Source organism: Mytilus trossulus, chromosome 14, assembly GCF_036588685.1.
Source record: "Mytilus trossulus isolate FHL-02 chromosome 14, PNRI_Mtr1.1.1.hap1, whole genome shotgun sequence".
In the NCBI taxonomy this organism is placed as follows: Eukaryota; Metazoa; Mollusca; class Bivalvia; order Mytilida; family Mytilidae; genus Mytilus; species Mytilus trossulus.
This window is the reverse complement of record NC_086386.1, coordinates 70,406,885-70,429,124: the sequence shown is the minus strand read 5'-3', so window position 1 is coordinate 70,429,124 and position 22,240 is coordinate 70,406,885. Positions and strand designations below refer to the sequence as shown.

Genomic DNA, 22,240 nt, shown 5'->3' with positions numbered 1-22,240 from the left:
TTTTCTTTACAATTTTTATTAATTACCCGTAGTAGTTGATACTTTATCTTATGGTAAAAGAATTACTCAAAAAAATCAATACATGTTGGCTCCAGGTGACTTTTAAAATTTAGATGTCATAAAAAAAGCTCCAAATTATCTCCCTTTGGTGCAAAAATGCCATTTTTCGGCATTAAAAATGAAATATCTTTTTTAAATCATCGGTGACCTATATATTTTTTATTGTTGTTTTCGAATAAGCTGTACAATAACTAAATAATTGTAAAATTTAACCAATTTCTGTAATTTAGTTCTTTTTTTATTTCGATATTACCAATATTTTTCCTGTTAGTTCAACAGAAAAAAAGTACATTAACAAAAATGTATGTTTCTTACGAAGGCAGATTGTGAGCGTAAATGAATGGTGACCTCATTTTTTTATTTCATTTTTCTACTAGGAATAAGATAAAGTTTATTTATAGAAAAATATAGAGAAATCCTATATTAAATAAAAAAAATGATTTAGACCCGTGAGCCCCCTTAAATTTGTTTATGTTACTACCAAGTCACAGCCTGCAAACACCCTGGTGTTGCCACTGAGAATATATTTTAATTGATAAACTCAACATAGGCAACTCTGACCTTTTTTTTACTACAGTGAGAGTTTAAAATCATAACAGGTTTTTGTCTTCTCTTTTTCAGTGCAATAAAGAAATATGGAAGTCTGGAGAAACTGCAAGAGGAGAAATTATTAAGGATGAGACAGCTTCAAATGAGATACAGAAAATGTAAGTTAATTTCATCATATTTTTACGGTTTAATAAAAAAAACTCTTAGAATAAGATTTATAGAAGAAAGAAAAACAAGAAAAACACTGAACACCTAGATAATCACAAAACAGAATGACCCCAATCAAATGGCAAAACCAAAAGCCCAAACACACCATACGAAAACTAACGACAACTGCCACACTCCTATGTTGAAAATGGTGGACCAAACCTGACCTCACAGCCAGTTAACAATAAAAAAACAAACAGTTTATAATGTTTTGTGTTCAAGTAAATTTATATTTTATTACCAGTATTAACTATTTCTATGTAAATTTTTTAGTGTGTTTGCCAACATAAAAAGAATATCAAAGTCCTTAGTGCCTGTTTTGACGTAATGAGACTTTTTCCTTTAACAGAGACTATTTCACATAAATTAATTAACTTAGAATAGCCTGATAGTTTTTAATCATTTTACCATTTTTAGTTCCATTTACTGTGATAAAAAACCTGACTACTGTTAATAACAATTTCTTTTTTGTATTTTAGTTCCATTTTCTGAGTCTTACTACAAAGATTATATTGACAGACATTACATTTACTATGATAAAAAACCAGAGCAGGTATGGAGTTATACAATAACTAAAGGAAGAATTCAAAAATTATAAAATAACTAAAGGAAGAATTCAAAAATTATAGAATAACTAAAGGAAGAATTCCAAAATTATAGAATAACTAAAGGAAGAATTCAAAAATAGTAAAATATTCAACAAGTGACTGAAAAACACATTAATTTGGAATGTGTGTAGGGCATGTGTTAATTATAAGTGTTGTTTGATTACAATTTGAATATTTTTCGATATTTGAATTCTTAGATTAGTTATTCTTTTCATGATATTGGCACATTGCTTTTTTTAATGAAATTAAAGTAGAAAATGTAAGAGACTATATCTTTTTCTACACATTCACAATTCATTTTGACAACACTTATACACCTTATCGCTATTTGTCTGCCATTACTGGAAATCACACAGGTTCCCGTAAAATTTTGACGTCATAAAACAAAACATCTGACACCACAATGAAAAAGTGATCGTTGTATGCATCAAATGTTCAAGCTACCAGGTCAGCGGGGATTAGCAATAAGGTGTATTGTTGTGGAACATCAAAGGAGTGAAATAACTATGTTTATTTCACATATGAAATTATCAGTTTTTATTTCACTGGGAAATCACAGTTATTCATTGCTTCCAATGTAATAATGTTTAATAGTCTGACAATAAGCTGTAAAACCAGTATACACCAATCTTCTCAGTTACTACTGTAATCACTAGGCAGTCAACACTGAGGTTGTGAGTTTGAAAATCCTGGTTGTGTGGGTGCACTCGACTTTTAACCAACCAATGAATATACCTTGTTTTCTTTTTCCAGCCAGCAGAAGATCCAAAGGAAGCAAACTATAAGTGGACGTGGACAGGCACTGGTCAAGTTGTTGTTTCCTCTATATGTGTGTAAGTTTAATCACCTTTTCCTGTCTGTTCCCTATTACTGGACATGGCAAAGGTTGTTTATTGTATGAAGTCAAAAATTCAAGCGTTGTAGATTATCAGGTTAAGGTCAAGGAGCAGTAAATGGGCTATGTCGCAGATTTTGCTAAAAAATTGCATACAACCTTGGCTCGTTAAAACTACAACTGAAAATCGAAAAAAAAAATACATTTATCTCTTTTATTTTCTGAAAAATTGCAGATTGATTTCTTTTAATATGGGTGAATATTTGTATAGAAAGCACATAAAATCGGTGAAAAACCTTCTTAAATTTGTCTTAAAATCGCCAAATCTCTAATTCTACTCCATAGATTTTTCTTAAAAAAACTATATATTGTTGACACATAAATTTCTGTTTAAATGATATAAAATAATCATAGGGTCACCGACTTCATTTTTTGGCTAATAATCAATTTGTTACCTTGTTGGTAGTGAATAACGTCAAAAATCAACGTGTTACGGCCTGCAACGTGATAACGTTACGATTATTTCGACGTTTTGTTGGAGTTTTTCACACAGAACGCAACTTTGAATGATGTATACTGTAAAAACGAAGTCGGTGACCCTATCTTTATTTTGCATCATTATAACAGAAATTTTTGTATCAACAACATATAATTTTTTAAGAAAAATCTATGGAGTAGAATTAGAGATTTGGCGATTTTTAGACAAATTTTAGAAGGATTTTCGCCAATTTTATGTGCTTTCTATACAAATGTTCACCCATTTTGTAAGAATTCAATCAGTAATATTTCAAATAATAATTGAGATAAATGCATTATTATTTCGATTTTCAGTTGAAGTTCATCGAGCCAGAGTTGTATGCCAAATTTTACTGAAATCTAAGACATAGCCCATTTACTGTAACTTGACCTTAAGTGTCGCATATTCTTAAATAGTGATAATAAAATTGAGAATGGAAATGTGGGGAATGTGTCAAAGAAGCAACAACCTGGCCAAAAATTCAAGCGTTGTAGATTATCAGGTTAAGTGTCGCATATTCTTAAAAAGTGATAATAAAATTGAGAATGGAAATGTGGGGAATGTGTCAAAGAAGCAACAACCTGGCCAAAGAGCTGAAAACAGCAGAAGGCCACCAATGGGTCTTCAATACAGGACTATCTATATAAACAGTAAAACATGTGTTAATTGTTATCTTGTTTATTTTGAAATAAAATTATTTAATGAATGGCAATTATTATTTTGAATGTATTGAACCATAAAATTATTTTTTTTATTCTTCACATTGAATAATCCGCTCTATCAAAAATAAGGCTCAAAGAACTTTTTATATTGTTCATATTAACAATAAAAATGTACACACATGTGTGGTGATATGAAAATGATGGCTAGAAGTTAAGCTAAGGGAAAGTGTCATTGTCAAGGTAATTAATAAAGTCTTTATAGGTAAAAAAGCGATAAGCAGATTATCAATGATCATCTCAACTCATTTGCTTTTCTTACTTTCGTCATACCAATAATCTATAAACACATTATCCATTTTGTGTGAATGATAGTTGTTGTTTTCTTTTTCAGAAATTTTTTCAATGTGATAATTAAAGGCTTTGCGTGGGCTTTCACAGGGTCATACAGTATGTTTTCTGAAATGATTCATTCAGCTGCCGACACTCTTAATCAGGTTAGTGTGATTTAGACACTGAGTTGTAATGGGAGATTCTTTTCACAGTTAATCTCGTTCATTGGAGTATGTATTGTAAAAAAAAAGGGGGGTGAAGAACTACAGACAAAACAATGGCTAAAAGAACAAGAGTGCACACACTGAAATGTCTCGCCTTCTATACTAATCATTGATATTATTTTGATTGTCCTCAGTATAAAGGTTTATTCAACTGTACATAAAAATTACATTAACCAAAATAACTGAACAAAGACCAATGAACCATGAAAATGAGGTCAAGGTCAGATGAACCATGCCAGGCTGACATGTACAGCAAACAATGCATCCATCAAACAAATATAGTTGACCTAATACTAATAGTTTAAGAAAAATAGACCAAAACACAAAAACTTATTACTGAGCAATGAACCATAAAAATAAGGTCAAGGTCAAATAAAACCTGCGTGACTAATATATAGATCATAAAATATTTCCGTACACTTAATATAGTTGACCTATGGCATTGAGTATCAGATAAAAAGACCAAGACTGAAAAACTTAACTTTGACCACTGAACCATGAAAATGAGGTCAAGGTCAGATGACATCTGTCCGCTAGACATGTTCACCTTACAATCATTCCATACAACAAATATAGTAGACCTATTGCATAAAATATGAGAAAAACAGACCAAAACACAAAAACTTAACTATAACCACTGAAGCATAAAAATGAGGTCAAGGTCAGATAACACTTGCCAGTTGGACATGTACTCCTTACAGTCCTTCCATACACCGAATATACTAGCCCTATTGCTTATAGTATCTGAGATATGGACTTGACCTCCAAAACTTAACCTTGTTCACTGAGCCATGAAATGAGGTCGAGGTCAAGTGAAAACTGTCTGACGGGCATGAGGACCTTGCAAGGTACGCACATACTAAATTTAGTAATCCTTATACTTATAATAAGAGAGAATTCAACATTACAAAAAATCTTAACTTTTTTTTCAAGTGGTCACTGAACCATAAAAATGAGGTCAAGGACAATGGACATGTGACTGACGGAAACTTCATAACATGAGGCATCTATATACAAAGTATGAAGCATCCAGGTCTTCCACCTTCTAAAATATAAAGCTTTTAAGAAGTGAGCTAACACCGCCTCTGCCTCCGCCGCCGCCGCTGCCGCCGGATCACTTTCCCTATGTCGAACTTTCTGCAACAAAAGTTGCAGGCTCGACAGAAACCACAAATAGCAACAAAAGACTTCAAATGAGCTGCATTGGAAAGAAATAAAACCTTATGCAAGCATATAAGAAAAATGAGTGACAGATCTTTGTATTGACAAATTGAAATAAGACATTTTAATTTAATTTTGGATGTAACACATCTTCTAATTGGCTGAAAGTTTTGTTGTTATCTCATAGACATAATTATGTCAAGTGATTGTGATGTCATCAATTATTTTTTTCATGCTTTACTCCTTAAAAATTGATTTATTAATAATAAGAATTAAATTATGAGGAATGACTGAACAAAAAATTTTGAGGTTATATTTTCCATAGATAGAAAAATATTACAGTCATTCCTTAATTCGGAGCATGATATGTGAATGTAGCCGACATTCATATTTTTTTTCATGATACCGTTAAGCTTGTGACTGAATGTTTAATGTATTTACACAGATAATTCTTGGTATAGGACTGTACCAGTCATTTAAAAAGCCAGATTCTGATCATCCGTAAGTTTTTAAATTACCAATTAAGTTCCATGGATTCTTCTTTTATTCATTAAATGGGAATGCATGTTTTTCTGCTCATTGTTGAAGGTAAGGTCATACTGTGCCTTCACTTCTTAATTTCCACATTATTTAGGCTATAATGATTGTTTATCTCATTAACAATAATACCCCATGTTTTAATGTAAACTGTTCTGGAAATAAGTAAGCTATTACAGAAATAGAAAGTATAAAATGTTTTCTTGATGTCTGCTATGATATTTTTTAGCTTGCAACATCCATCAGCATTGTCAATGGTTAGGTTCAGTCTTTGGATAAAGTAATTAAGTCATTAAACTTTGTTAAACTTTCATGGAATTTCAGGAAAGGTGGTCAGAAACGTTTAAATGATCAAAATGATCTCAAGTCAAAAGATAAAAAATTTCGATTTTTTTTCTGTATTTTTCTTATAAATAAATTTTCATTTTGCAGTTAATATTACACTCAACACTGATTGCAGCAATGAAATATATACTATAGACAGTTACAATCTGCATTCAATTTTAGAGAATGTAACCCATAATTCATGTAATTTCAATCTAAAAAAAAAACTATCTTCAAGTTCCATCTAAACATTTAAAATTCCACAACTTAATTATATGTATTTTAAAAAATGTAAACTTCTTTTATAATACTCACTTAATTTTATTGCTTTATTTTAAAGGATGTGGTCATTAAAAAATATTTCAAGAGTTTGATCACACGTTCTTTTGTAGATATGGGTATTCTAACCTCCGACATGTGTCCTCTCTGATCAGTGGAGTAGGAATTTTCTGTATAGGTACTGGATTTTCTGTTTATCATGGTATCCAAGGACTCCTTCATCCACAAGAAATGGGATTAAATATATGGGTTAGTATATATATATAAGAATGACATATTTTTTTTGTGAAATCTGTTGTCTAGATGTGTTCCCCTGAGTCTGAAGGTAAAATGCCTGATGAACACCAACATCTTACTCCTGCTTTCTCCAAGTGGGCTTGATACTGTAAACCAACTTTAATTTGTGTTTAGCCCTGTCTTATCCACTTTGCGGCAATTTAATTCCAGTTATTCAGATCCACTAGAAGTAATTAGGTAATGAAGGATCCAACTTTTAAGTTTTTTAATACAATTTATATTTGCAAAATTCGCGAAAAATTTGTTGGTTTACAGTAATGTGTCCTACAGAATGAGATATGCCACCAGGTTGTTCTTACACAAGTTACTATTTTTAAAATGATAATCTTAAAATTAGGGAACAGAAATTAGACCTGAAATAACACCTCCATCTTTTTTCACTTAAATGATCCCCCCTCAGAAAGCATTAATCAATAAATGAAATATTTAACCATTTATACATTATTTTCAGGCACTTGGTACTCTAGTTGGTAGTTTAGTATCAGAAGGAGGTAGGTATTTCACTATATTGTGGATTGAGATATTTGAGTGGATACTAATTTTTATGGATTCTGAAAATTTATTTTCATGGATACTATTTGTTTTCCTTGTTTTGGTCAAAATCTTCATGCAAACCTATAGAAAAAGTGTACTTTGTAAAATATTCAAATTTGGGGTTTACACATTACCACGAAATCCATGAAAATTTATACCCTATGAATAGTACTGAATCAATAACAGCTGCCAACTAGGGGTCTTGGTAGCCATGTTGTCTCAGTAGTTACTACTGTAATCACTAGCCAGTCAACCCTGAGGTTGTGAGTTTGAACTCTGCTCATGCAGCGGACTTGACTCCAATCTTAATTGACTACGATTGTCAGTTTTCTTTAGGCCTCCGGCTTCCCCTACCAATAAAAACTGGCCTCTAAGAAATAGCCCAAAAGCGGTGCTTAAAAGGGGAATTATAACTAAAAAAAAATCAAAAATCAAATCAACTGCTCATGATTCAGTTATGAATAACATAAGTTTAACTGCTTGTCCCAATTAAACTTTCCTGATCATGAAAAAAGCATTAAATAACGAAAAAAGATGAAGATCTGAAAAAAATTGATTTAGGTTTTAAATATCTCATGAAAAAGATAATGTATGATAATTGATAATTAGCCAATCAGAATTGGTTTTCGTGTTGTCAGCGTTTTGTCTCCAGATTTATACCCACATAATAAACAATAGAAAAAAACATTTGTTTTATTACCACAATGCTTATCTGCTAATTTGATAATGAGTTTTATAATTTATTTTTAGCTACCCTGTATTTAGCTGCTTCACAAACAAGAAAAAGTGCACAAAAACAAGGAATTCAGTTTTGGAAATATGGTAATTACTTTTCATGTTTATAGCATTAAAGACATTTTTCCTGAGTTTATTGACTGAAAAAGTGACTAGTTCACTGACAATGAATTTTTATACGACCGCAAATTTTGAAAAAATTTTCGTCGTATATTGCTATCACGTTGGCGTCGTCGTCGTCGTCCGAATACTTTTAGTTTTCGCACTCTAACTTTAGTAAAAGTGAATAGAAATCTATGAAATTTTAACACAAGGTTTATGACCATAAAAGGAAGGTTGGTATTGATTTTGGGAGTTTTGGTCCCAACATTTTAGGAATTAGGGGCCAAAAAGGGCCCAAATAAGCATTTTTTTGGTTTTCGCACTATAACTTTAGTTTAAGTTAATAGAAATCTATGAAATTTTGACACAAGGTTGATGACCACAAAAGAAAGGTTGGGATAGATTTTGGGAGTTTTAGTTTCAACAGTTTAGGAATTAGGGGCCAAAAAAGGGCCCAAATAAGCATTATTCTTGGTTTTTGCACAATAACTTTAGTTTAAGTAAATAGAAATCAATGAAATTTAAATACAATGTTTATGACCACAAAAGGAAGATTGGTATTGATTTTGGGAGTTTAGGTCGCAACAGTTTAGGAATAAGGGGCCAAAAAGTGACCCAAATAAGCATTTTTCTTGGTTTTCGCACCATAACGTTAGTATAAGTTAATAGAAATCTATGAAATTTAAACACAAGGTTAATGACCATAAAAGGAAGGTTGGTATTGATTTTAGGAGTTTTGGTCCCAACAGTTTAGGAAAAAGGGGCCTTAAGGGTCCAAAATTAATTTTTGTTTGATTTCATCAAAATTGAATAATTGGGGTTCTTTGATATGCCGAATCTAACTGTGTATGTAGATTCTTAACTTTTGGTCATGTTTTCAAATTGGTCTACATTAAGGTCCAAAGGGTCCAAAATTAAACTTAGTTTGATTTTGACAAAAAATGAATCGGTTGGGTTCTTTGATATGTTGAATCTAAAAATGTACTTAGATTCTTGATTATTGGCCCAGTTTTCAAGTTGGTCCAAATCTGGGTCCAAAATTAAACTTTTTTGATTTCATCAAAAATTGAATAAATGGGGTTCTTTGATATGCCAAATCTAACTGTGTATGTAGATACTTCATTTTTGGTCCCGTTTTCAAATTGGCCTACATTAAGGTCCAAAGGGTCCAAAATTAAACTAAGTTTGATTTTAACAAAAATTAAATTCTTGGGCCTCTTTGATATGCTGAATCTAAACATGTACTTAGATTTTTGATTATGGGCCCAGTTTTCAAGTTGGTCCAAATCAGGATCTAAAATTATTATATTAAGTATTGTGCAATAGCAAGTCTTTTCAATTGCACAGTATTGTGCAATGGCAAGAAATATCTAATTTCACAATGTTGTGAAATAGCAAATTTTTTTTTTAATTAGAGTTATCTTTCTTTGTCCAAAATAGTAAGCAAGAAATATCTTATTGCAAGAGTTTTTTTTAATTGGAGTTATCTTTCTTTGTCCAGAATCAACTTGAATCTTTGTTATATACAATATACAATGTATATTCACTTTTTACTACCAACTGATAAATTTAAATAATCTTTACCATTCAGTGATAACAAGCAGTTTTTTTACATCTTAATATTTTATGATGTATTTAAATGAGTAGTTATTGTTGCAAACTCCATTAGAATATTTTAATTGAGATTAGTTTTGGAATAAGGGAAAGGGGGATGTGATTAAAAAATTGGGTTCAATTTTTCTCATTTGAAATTTCATAAATAAAAAGAAATTTCTTCAAACATTTTTTGAGAGGATTAATATTGAACAGCATAGTGAATTTCTCTAAGAGAAAACAAAAATTTTAAGTTCATTAGAACACATTCATTCTGTGTCAGAAACCTATGCTGTGTCAACTATTTAATCACAATCCAAATTAAGAGCTGAATCCAGCTTGAATGTTGTGTCCATACTTGCCCCAACTGTTCAGGGTTCAACCTCTGCGGTCGTATAAAGCTACGCCCTGCGAAGCATCTGGTTATATTTTATTTAGTTTTAAGTACCCATGAATTGACACTTGACTAAGCACTGATATATAAAGGAGCTTGTAAACTAGTAAAGGAATTACATCTATGGAAAGGCCTTAGTGACTGAGTAGTCTACAGAGGCAGATTTAGGGGGGCAGGGGGCCAGGGAGCCCTCTTTTTGGGAAAAAATTGTTTGCTTATATAGTGACTGCCCCCGCTTAGGTCAGTCAGTGGGCCCCCACTTATGAAAATTCCTGGATCCGCCACAGGTCTAAGTAGTTACTACTGTAATCACTGGCCAGTCAACACTGAGGTTGTGAGATCAAATCTCACTGGTGCAGTTGCACTATTCTTCAATCTCAATTGACTAGGATTGTAAGTTTTCCTATCGAAGGTCGGTGGTTTTCTCCAGGCACTATGGCTTCCTCCACCAATAAATACTGGCGCCTCAAAATACCCTAAAATTGCCTTAACTTTGATTTATTAATTTCAGTTTGGCGTGGATATGATCCTAATACAACAGTAGTGTTATTAGAAGACTTAGCTGCAGTTTCAGGGGTTGTGATAGCATCAGGTTGTATTGGTTTAACATGGTATACTGGTAACCCACTCTATGATTCTGTAGGATCAATAGTAATAGGAGGATTACTGGCAGCAGTAGCAGGTGTTATTATAAAAACTAACTCAGCGGCATTATTGATAAGGTGAGAACTAATGGAAAATGAAAATTAATATGTTGTTTTTATTTGTCCACAAAGAAAAAATTTGCATCGAATAATGCTTTCATGTTTTCATCATCGTCGTTCGAAGAAGAGTTTAGTTTCCAGACACTAACTTTAGTTTTATTGAATGGGTCTTGTCAAATTTTTACCAGAAGGTTAAATACCACTAAAGGAAATTTGGGAGAGATTTTGGGGGTTAGTTTTGGAATTAGGGGCAAAAAAGGGGCCTAAAATAAGCATTTTTTTAGTTTTCAAGCAATAACTTGTGTTTAAGGGTAGGAATCTCACTGAAATTATACCACAAGTTTCCATACCATAGAGGGATAGTTAGTATTGACTTTGGGGTGTTATGGTTCAAAATATTTTGGAATTAGGGGCAAAATAGGAGGAAAAAGTAGGGTTTTCTAGTCAATGAACAATTAAAACAACTTAAAAGCAGTGTAAGGGAGGTAATTCATAAATATTTAACATACAATGTTGAGTATGTTCAGATTTACCTCCCTTATACTACTTGTTAGTTATGTATAAGGAAATTCAGGTTATTGACTAATTGAAAAAAGTGGGGTGGTAGTAGTTTTCAATGGGATTTTTTCAAATTTCTCAAATTTCAAATTTTTTAAAAGTTTGAAGAAGAAATGTTTAATTGATTTGTAAGATCTTCACATTTGTTTTGTGTAAGAAACCTATACAATGTCAAAAATTTGATCACAATCCAAATTCAGAGCTGTATCAAGCTTAAATGTTTTGTCCATACTTGCCCCAACTGTTCAGGGTTTGACCTCTGCAGTTGTATAAACCTGCACCCTGCAGAGCACCTGGATTTTCTTATTTAGTGGTATAATTACTGTAAATTCAAAAATTATTGCTTGCATTTACTATGCCATTTTGTCATTTAAGACTTAGATGTGATTTTAAATTATTGAGAAAAATCCTTTTTAATTCATATGAAAAAACTTCCAATATATATTATTGTGATCATGACCATTTTTCTCAATACTAGTATTAAAACATCACACTAATTTCTAAATTTACAGTAAGTGAAAAAAAATGTTGGTAAACAGATAAATGATATGTCAATCCTAAAACAATTTACAAGGATATTCATTTGAGTCTATGAAACAAATTCAAAGCAAAAGATAACTTTTTTAGTTTGATTTTTTAGCATTAAGACTTCAGAATATTTGGGCATAGTTTGATATAGATAATGCTGTACTAGTTTCATCAAAATGTCTGTCTGGAAGGGAATCAAATTGATAAACTCTTACTTAACAATGCTTTGATCAGACATACAACTGTTCCTCTAGATCTTTTTTATATGACACACATTTTATTTTTGTAGATCTATACCATTAGAAAAGAAAGATGAGATAAGTAAAGATCTGGAGCAGGACAGAATGATAAGGTAGACATTAGGAAGATATTTTTATATGTTTTTTGGTCCGTTAGTTCATCCTTCTGTACAGCTTTAGGTTTTACTTATGGCTATAAAGGTTGTTTTTGATGAAGTTTGAAAAGAATATAAAAATTTCAAAAAACTTTAACCAATCACTCTTGAAAAAGATTTCACTGGAAAAATATATAGCTGTTTGACATACACTACTTTTGATCATTGAGAAACTTAATATTTGCTTAACAATATAATGTGATTAAAACGTTTAGCTGATTTTACAGAGTTATCTCCCTGTAGTATTAGGTACCACCTTATTTTAATTTCTTGACTGGCAAAAGCAGAAAAATAAGGTGAATATGAAAAATCATTTTGAATATGTAAAACTTGGATCATTCCTTATTAAACCACATCAAGTAAATAAAAAAATCAAGAAATAAAATAGTCGAGAAGAGGAATGGAAAGAGTAAAACACGAAGTTAAAGTATATCAAAATTGAAGACTTTCTAAAATATAACATGAGGTTTTATTGTTTTAGATCTTTACATTACGTGAAAGCCACAGAGATGGGTGGTCAGTGGAAGTTCATATAACATGAAGTTTTGTTATTTTAGATCTTTACATGACGTGAAAGCCACAGAGATGGGTGGTCAGTGGAAGTTCATATAACATGAAGTTTTGTTATTTTAGATCTTTACATGACGTGAAAGCCACAGAGATGGGTGGTCAGTGGAAGTTCATATAACATGAAGTTTTATTATTTTAGATCTTTACATGACGTGAAAGCCACAGAGATGGGTGGTTAATGGAAGTTCATATAACATGAAGTTTTGTTATTTTAGATCTTTACATTACGTGAAAGCCACAGAGATGGGTGGTCAGTGGAAGTTCATATAACATGAAGTTTTGTTATTTTAGATCTTTACATGACGTGAAAGCCACAGAGATGGGTGGTCAATGGAAGTTCATATAACATGAAGTTTTGTTATTTTAGATCTTTACATGACGTGAAAGCCACAGAGATGGGTGGTCAATTGAAGTTCATATAACATGAAGTTTTGTTATTTTAGATCTTTACATGACGTGAAAGCCACAGAGATGGGTGGTCAATGGAAGTTCATATAACATGAAGTTTTGTTATTTTAGATCTTTACATGACGTGAAAGCCACAGAGATGGGTGGTCAATGGAAGTTCATATAACATGAAGTTTTATTATTTTAGATCTTTACATGACGTGAAAGCCACAGAGATGGGTGGTCAATGGAAGTTCATATAACATGAAGTTTTGTTATTTTAGATCTTTACATGACGTGAAAGCCACAGAGATGGGTGGTCAATGGAAGTTCATATAACATGAAGTTTTGTTATTTTAGATCTTTACAAGACGTGAAAGCCACAGAGATGGGTGGTCAATGGAAGTTCATATAACATGAAGTTTTGTTATTTTAGATCTTTACATGACGTGAAAGCCACAGAGATGGGTGGTCAATGGAAGTTCATATAACATGAAGTTTTATTATTTTAGATCTTTACATGACGTGAAAGCCACAGAGATGGGTGGTCAATGGAAGTTCATATAACATGAAGTTTTGTTATTTTAGATCTTTACATGACGTGAAAGCCACAGAGATGGGTGGTCAATGGAAGTTCATATAACATGAAGTTTTGTTATTTTAGATCTTTACATGACGTGAAAGCCACAGAGATGGGTGGTCAATGGAAGTTCATATAACATGAAGTTTTGTTATTTTAGATCTTTACATGACGTGAAAGCCACAGAGATGGGTGGTCAGTGTAAGTTCATATAACATGAAGTTTTGTTATTTTAGATCTTTACATGACGTGAAAGCCACAGAGATGGGTGGTCAATGGAAGTTCATATAACATGAAGTTTTATTATTTTAGATCTTTACATGACGTGAAAGCCACAGAGATGGGTGGTCAATGGAAGTTCATATAACATGAAGTTTTATTATTTTAGATCTTTACATGATGTGAAAGCCACAGAGATGGGTGGTCAATGGAAGTTCATATAACATGAAGTTTTATTATTTTAGATCTTTACATGACGTGAAAGCCACAGAGATGGGTGGTCAATGGAAGTTCATATAACATGAAGTTTTGTTATTTTAGATCTTTACATGACGTGAAAGCCACAGAGATGGGTGGTCAATGGAAGTTCATATAACATGAAGTTTTATTATTTTAGATCTTTACATGACGTGAAAGCCACAGAGATGGGTGGTCAATGGAAGTTCATATAACATGAAGTTTTGTTATTTTAGATCTTTACATGACGTGAAAGCCACAGAGATGGGTGGTCAGTGGAAGTTCAAGGCTGAGGTAGATTTTGATGGGAGGGAAATAGCCAGAGCATACCTGTATAAGTTAGATATGGAGCAGTTGTTAAAAGTAAGAACAATATATAAACAGCTTTTGGAAACTGATTTTTATTTTAAGAATATGATATATTTATAGATTATTGTTGATCATCTCAATGAGATTGTTTTTCTGGCTTGAGCCGGTACAGCGACAGTGAGAAAAGCAATCAAGTTGAGATGGACAATGATAATCTGTTTTTTGCTATTTTATCTAGGACCACATTGTCAATTTCAGTGACAACACTGTCTGCCCCTTAATTTCTAGCGATAATTATTCATATCACTTGACTTCCCTAAGAAAGGAAGTTATGAGTCAGCAAGATCAAAGGAAAATTTTGTTAAATAGTGATTGTATATTTTTATGTTGAAATATTACATAACTGTCTCACATTTGGGTCAAGTTTGTCTGTACATGTCAAATGTTTAAACCTGCTACTTATGTTGTTTAAGCTGTTGCATAAACTTTACTTTAAACTACATGTATCACATATATTTCCTTGACACATGTATTTTGTAATTTAAATAGATGATATCAAAGTATAACTTATTTCTTACCAAACTCAAAAAGCTTACAAAAATATGACCTTTTGCAATAAAGCAAAAAACCATACAATCATTAAAGAAGAAGATTTTTTATTTGTCAAAATGAAGACGAAAAAGTGCAACAGCCAATACAAATAAACAGTACAATAGGTATTTGCACTTGAAATAAAAACATATGGAATGGTGTTTTAGCTCACCTGGCCGAAGGGCCAAGTGAGCTTTTCTCATCACTTGGCGTCCGTCGTCTGGCGTTAACTTTTACAAAAATCTTCTCCTCTGAAACTACTGGGCCAAATTAAACCATACTTGGCCACAATCATCATTGGTGTATCTAGTTTAAAGTTTGTGTTTTTTTGACCCGGCCAACAATCCAAGATGGCCACCATGGCTAAAAATAGAACATAGGGGTAAAATGCAGTTTTTAGCTTATAACTCAAAAACCAAAGCATTTAGAGCAAATCTGACAAGGGGGTAAAATTTTTTATCAGGTCAAGATCTATCTGCTCTGAAATTTTCAGATGGATCAGACAACCCATTGTTGGGTTGCTGCCCCTAAATTGGTAATTTTAAGGAAATTTTACTGTTTTTGGTTATTATCTTGAATATTATTATAGATGGAGATAAACTGTAAACAGCAACAATGTTCAGCAAAGTAAGATTTACAAATAAGTCAGCATGACCAAAATGGTCAGTTGACCCCTTTAGGAGTTATTGCCCTTTAAAGTCAATTTTTAACCATTTTTCGTAAATATCCATGATCTTTTATAAACATCCTCTCCTCTGAAATTTCTGGGCCAAATTAATCCAAACTTGGCCACAATCATCATTGATGTATCTAGTTTAAAGTTTGTGTTTTTTTACCTGGCCAACCATCCAAGATGGCCGCCATGGCTAAAAATAGAACATAGGGGTAAAATGCAGTTTTTGGCTTATAACTCAAAAACCAAAGCATTTAGATCAAATCTGACAAGTGGTAAAAAAATTTATCTGGTCAAGAGCTATCTGCCCTGAAATTTTAAGATGAATGGGACAACTCGTTGTTAGAGTGCTGCCCCTAAATTGGTAATTTTAAGGAAATTTAGCTGTTTTGGGTTATTATCTTGAATATTATTATAGATAGAGATAAACTGTAAACAGCAATAATGTACAGCAATTTAAGACTAAAAAATAAGTCAAAATGACCAAAATGTTCAATTGACCCCATAAGAAGTTGTTGTCCTTTATAATCAATTTTTAACAATTTTCATAAAATTTGTAAATTTTTACTAACATTTTCCACTGAAACTACACGGACAAGTTCAGAGATAATTGTAATCAGCAAGAATTTTCAGTAAAGTAAGATGTACAAACACATCACAATCACCTAAACACAATTTTGTCATGAACTGTCTGCTTCCTTTGTTTAATTCACATATACCAAGGTGAACGACACAGGCTCTTTAGAGCCTCTAGTTATTGTTGTTTTTGATTTGAATAAAGGCAACAGTAGTATTCGCTGTTTGAAATTCATAAATCTATGGAGAAAAAAACAAAACCGGGGTTACAAACTCACACTGAGGGAAACACATCATATATAAGAGAACTATGACACAACAGAAACACAACACACAGAAACTAACTATAATATAACAATGGACATTCACTGACTTGGTACAGGACATTTTAAGAAAAAAATGGTAGGTTGAACCTGATTGTGTGGCTAGCCAGACCTCCCGCTTTTATCGCAATGTTAAATATAACATTAAAATGACAACATTACATGACAGGACTAAAATACAAATAAATGGGAGAACATATAGGACAGAGAAACACACAAAAGTACCATGATTCTCTTGTGTTTGCTTTTAGGAGATGCAGGATTTACAAACGTCCACCGATGCAGAGGAATTCATGTTGAAACATGGACAACAGTTAATTGATTCCCTTGGTGAAGAAATCGATAGAATTGAAAAGTTATTAAAGGTATTTTATCAAGTTTATGATTTATCTCTCTTTCATCACAGCCTCCACCAATAAAAACTGGCCTCCACAAAATAGCCTAAATGCAGGGCTTAAAAGTGGGGTTAAAACACAACACACAAAAATCTTTCATAACGTTTTTAACTAACAAGAGGTTTTGTAGTTAAGGTCACTGTATACAGAAAAGCCTTCAAAAAATTAATATAAGATATAAGGGTAGGCAGTTATTCAAAAGCAGTACATTCCAGAAGATTTTGATAAGGGTGACTGGAATAGCAATATGGTTATCATATGTCTTTGTCCAAATGACAGTAAAACCCTGGCCAAAGATGGTAGTTTGTTTGGCTGTGAGGGATTTAGAAGTTTGCAGTAACATCCAATCAGAAAATGGGGATGTTAAATGCGATGTCTCATGTAAAAGGGGTACCACACTTTGCATGTGAAGAACTATTGCAACAACACTAGAGGGGTTTGTTGGTGGCCTGTTTATTTTTATACGACCACAAAAATTGAAAAAAATTCGGTCGTATTATACAAGTATAGCCTTATAATGAGGTCGATACAAGGATATATTGACCTGAAAGAAGTATATTGACTGAGGACGAAGTCCGAGGTCGTTATACTTCTTTGGGTCGATATATCCTGTATTGACCTCATCGAAGGCTATATTTGTTATATTATTAATTTCAGACCATTATGCATATTTGAATAAAAATCGTCATTTGATGTTGTTTGAAAGATATCATATTGTCTCCTTGACAATAACACCATATTAGTTGTTATTTATTTTTATTTTTTTGTTTGTTTGTTATCTGATGTATTTGAAGATTTTTTCGTCAAATAATCGATCACAGATATCATTTGTTTCAAAACGTTTAACGATATCCTGAAATTCATTACATGACGTCACAAGTAAATCGTTTTTTAAATATTCTAAAAATAACTGTGCAATATGCTCTGTGCAATATGCTTTTTGCTATCCGCCGTTTTTTCTCTACCTTCGAAAATATAGTTTAACATGTGACTATCCCTAAACGAATCAAATTTGTTAAAATATATGAATTAATAATATATTGGTATCATGTTGGCGTCGTCGTCGTTGACATTTAGTTTTCGCACTATAACTTTAGTATAAGTAATTAGAAATCTATGAAATTTAAACACATGGTTTATGACCCCAAAAGGAAGGTTGGGATTGATTTTGGGAGTTTGGACCCAACAGTTTAGGAATGAGTAGCCAAAAAAAGGGCCCAAATAAGCATTATTCTTGGTTTTTGCACAATAACTTTAGTATAAGTAAATAGAAATCAATGAAATTTAAACACAAGGTTTATGAACACAAAAGGAAGGATGGGATTGATTTTAGGAGTTGAGGTCCCAACAGTTTAGGAATAAGGGGCATAAAAGGGGCCCAAATAAGCATTTTTCTTGGTTTTCACACCATAACTTCATTATAAGTAAATAGAAATCTATGAAATTTAAACACTAGGTTTATGACCTTAAAAGGAAGGGTCCAAAATTAAACAATCAAAAAATGAATAATTGGTGTTCTTTGATATGCTGAATCTAACCATGTATTTAGATTTTGGATATTGGACCATAATAGGTAATGTCCAATTTAAAATTTAAAGTTTTTAAGTTTAAGTTCTTAGACCACATTCATTATGTGTCAGAAACCTATGTTGTGTCAACTATTTAAGTACAATCCAAATTCAGAGCTGTATCAAGCTTGAATGTTGTGTCCATACTTGCCCCAATGTTCAGGGTTCGAACTCTGCAGTTTAATAAAGCTGCGCCCTGTGGAGCATCTGGTTAAATTTGAAGTATAAATACATGTTTATGACTTTAATGAGTAATAAATTAATGAATGCCTTAATTAATGTTTATTTATTTTTCAGTCGAAATATCCTGAAATAAGACATGTTGACCTAGAAGCCTTGTGATGACAGCAAATGACATCTCATCTCATCACTAGTGTTGTGTTACTCTCCTAGTTTGATAACAGTGATAAGACAATAATCTGTGTCCACACTTATGCAATCTGTTTATTTATGTCTGGTATCACAACCAAATATCATTAACAATGTGTTGTACTGATCTATGTTTCATATATGTCACTATGGTGAAACATCATGTGTCTGACTGTCATGACAAAGATTAAAACCAAATTTACTAAAGAATAAAGTCAACTTCTTAAAATCTTCATGAGGGATGAGATGACAAATGTTTAGTTTTAAGTACAATCAATGTTAAAACCACATTCAATGTTAAAACAAAGGAGAAAGTTCGGTAAGCGCCATATTTGGCCCCGATTATAAAATTGAATGGTTAAAGATCAAATATGTTTTAAGTTGTCTTAAAGACATATGAGAAGGTAAATAGAACTATTTGTGTCAAAGTTTTATTTTAAATAAGAGATTTTGACGAAAGTTGACCAAATCGGCCGGATTTCAACCAAATTTAGGACCAGGAAACATAGAGCGCAGGTGTTGACAAACTTAATATTCAAGTTAAACATGCAAAATGTGATTAAAAAACATTGTGTTCAAAGATCTGTTTTGTCGATGTATTTGCTCTATGTTTCTTGTCCAATATTCAATGCAAAAGTTACCAATTTTTATTGATTTTTCATGAAAAATAAATGGTACTATTTGTGACGTCATCAGTAGAACACAGGAACGTAAATTTTCAACAAAAAGGCTCATATCCTATATAGTCAATGTATTTAGCTATGAGTCATTGTGATATTGGTCATTAAATCCTAATTTGAAATTTAAGGTAAAAAAGAGGTCCATTTTAGGGCCTTATCGTACTTACTCCTTTCAACAAGGCATACCTGCAATCTACCAAAATCTCTATGAGGGCAGGGTTCTCACTAAGGAGTCCAATGCATTGTCTATTTTTGCCATGGTAAGTCTAACAGTAAGAAGAAAATATTCTATTGCAAAAAAAATATTATATAGTCTCCATGACCTAATAAACCAATGAACTGACAAAAGATTTTGATTACTTTTAAACTTTTGCTAAAAAATGATATGTGTGTTCAGTTTTTACATACTATTTTCAATCTTGATGCATCTTTGGTCTCAACAGTTTTGAAAAGGATGATTCCAGGACTCATGGAATCGCCTTAGAAGGAACCCTGATGAGGCTTGTGATGAAAAATGTTAAAACTAAAATTAATGTAGCACAGCTTCCAACTTTTTAAAAACTTGAAGAGTTTTCTTAAGTTGATTCTTTTTTTGGTTTGGTTATAATTTGCTCTCTCAGCCTCTCAGCCATGTGTAATTTCTGTTACAAATAAAAAAAAATCTTCATTATATGGTGTATGTTAAAGAATAACTGGCAAGTTTTATATGTTGAAGCGTATTTGTTATGTCAGTGTGTTATAAAATGTATTTTATACTATGTTATGTCTGAGAATGTCATTACCAGTATATACCTATGTTTTGTTTATATATATATTAAGATCATTGTTTTTATGTTAGATTTTGCAAAATGATGTTCATTGTGCAATGTGTGCTTGGAAAATAATCCTTTATATTATGTGTGAATAATTTTGTCCTTTATTTATTACGAATTTAAAAATATATGAGGAAGAAAACAATTAGACAGCATTCTAACAGCAACAAAAAAACCTAAGACATTTAGAGTGGAGGTATAATTTACCCAGGGTATATAAAGTTTTGAAATAGATCTGCTATCAAAACCATTATCTATGTAAATTTAGAAATTATTGTGTATATTTATTATTGAGATGTTTGAAAAAAGGACAAAAATGCTAGATAAATAATTTAGATTTCACACAAATCTGTATACTGTTATATATACCACATATGAGAACTTGAGGTTTAATTTAAGTATTCAAACCAAGTCCTATTATTGGCAATTATTATAAACCTCCTGATAATTTCTGAATTTACAGTACTGCGATTTTATTTTTTAGGGATATTGAGAAAAATCCTGTTTAATTATAAAAAAGTTTCGAAATGGGAGTTTAGATTATTGTGATTATAACCCTGTCACCTTTTTTGCAATAATAAAAACATCACAATAATATCTGAATTTACAGTGCATACTATTTACACTTTTAATAGAAAATATCCCTGATATCTGTATGTTCATAAGTTATGAGATTTTTTCATATTTAAAGATGAAATATAGATTTTTCATTTCCTATCGTTAATTATCCGTTTTTAGATGGTGACGTTCCCTTGTCACCATCTTACGGTGTTTTTATATCTCAACTTGTACGATTCGCTCGTGTATGTAACAATGTTTGAGATTTTAACGAGAGAAATTTATGTATTACTGAAAAATTATTACACCAGGGTTTTCGATATCACAAACTAGTCAAAACATTTACTAAATTTTATCATCGGTATAAAGACATCATTTGAAAATATAGCTCAACATGCAGACTTCTTATACGTTCAGGTATTTCACATCCAATTTTTTATGGAAATATTCTTTATAAAGCACAAAGGTGTCAGTATTCACCTCAGAAACTTACAAAACCTTTGAATAGACTTATTAAGAAGGGATATAATTACGATACTGTTGTCAAGTCATTAAAGATTGCATATTTTGGTGTTAATATTGAGTCACTGATAAGGTCTTTGCATCGGAACTAAACACATTTATTCTAAAAACAGTTGTTGGCATGACACAGGTTATGTTCTTCTCATATTTGTTATGATGGTATGATACTAAACCCCTAACGGGAAGGATTGTGCCTGATGTTCATATGATGAAATCATAATCTTTCAGTCAGTTTAATTGAAGTCTGGAGCTGGCATGTCAGTTAACTGCTAGTAGTCTGTTGTTATTTATGTATTATTGTCATTTTCTTTATTTTCTTTAGTTACATCTTCTGACATCAGACTCAGACTTCTCTTGAACTGAATTTTAATCTGCTTATTGTTATGGGTTTACTTTTCTACATTGGTTAGAGGTAAAGGGGGAGGGTTGAGATCTCACAAACATGTTTAACCCCGCCGCATTTTTGCGCCTGTCCCAAGTCAGGAGCCTCTGGCCTTTGTTAGTCTTGTATTATTTTAATTTTAGTTTCTTGTGTACAATTTGGGAATTAGTATGGCGTTCATTATCACTGAACTAGTATATATTTGTTTAGGGGCCAGCTGAAGGACGCCTCCGGGTGCATGAATTTCTCGCTACATTGAAGACCTGTTGGTGACCTTATGCTGTTGTCTTTTTATTTGGTTGGGCTGTTGTCTCTTTGACACAATCTCCATTTCCATTCTCAATTTTCTTTAAAGCT

General features: G+C 32.0%; 1 protein-coding gene across 2 annotated transcripts in view; it reads left to right on the top strand.

Moving 5' to 3' along the window:
* Window positions 1–21,047, top strand: part of LOC134697344 (proton-coupled zinc antiporter SLC30A9, mitochondrial-like) — a 31,073-nt gene extending 10,026 nt beyond the window's left edge. The window contains exons 6-18 of one of the 2 annotated variants that reach the window (XM_063559554.1): window positions 682–767; window positions 1,296–1,369; window positions 2,178–2,257; window positions 3,830–3,932; window positions 5,599–5,654; window positions 6,407–6,542; window positions 7,042–7,081; window positions 7,875–7,946; window positions 10,460–10,670; window positions 12,028–12,090; window positions 14,362–14,488; window positions 16,849–16,962; window positions 18,858–21,047. In XM_063559554.1, coding sequence (XP_063415624.1) covers window positions 682–767; window positions 1,296–1,369; window positions 2,178–2,257; window positions 3,830–3,932; window positions 5,599–5,654; window positions 6,407–6,542; window positions 7,042–7,081; window positions 7,875–7,946; window positions 10,460–10,670; window positions 12,028–12,090; window positions 14,362–14,488; window positions 16,849–16,962; window positions 18,858–18,902 — 1,207 coding nt within the window. In that variant the 3' untranslated portion in view covers window positions 18,903–21,047. The remainder of the gene's footprint in view (window positions 1–681; window positions 768–1,295; window positions 1,370–2,177; window positions 2,258–3,829; window positions 3,933–5,598; window positions 5,655–6,406; window positions 6,543–7,041; window positions 7,082–7,874; window positions 7,947–10,459; window positions 10,671–12,027; window positions 12,091–14,361; window positions 14,489–16,848; window positions 16,963–18,857) is intronic. The other variant, XM_063559553.1, reaches the window with a different exon arrangement.
* The last annotated feature ends 1,193 nt before the right edge of the window (window positions 21,048–22,240 follow it).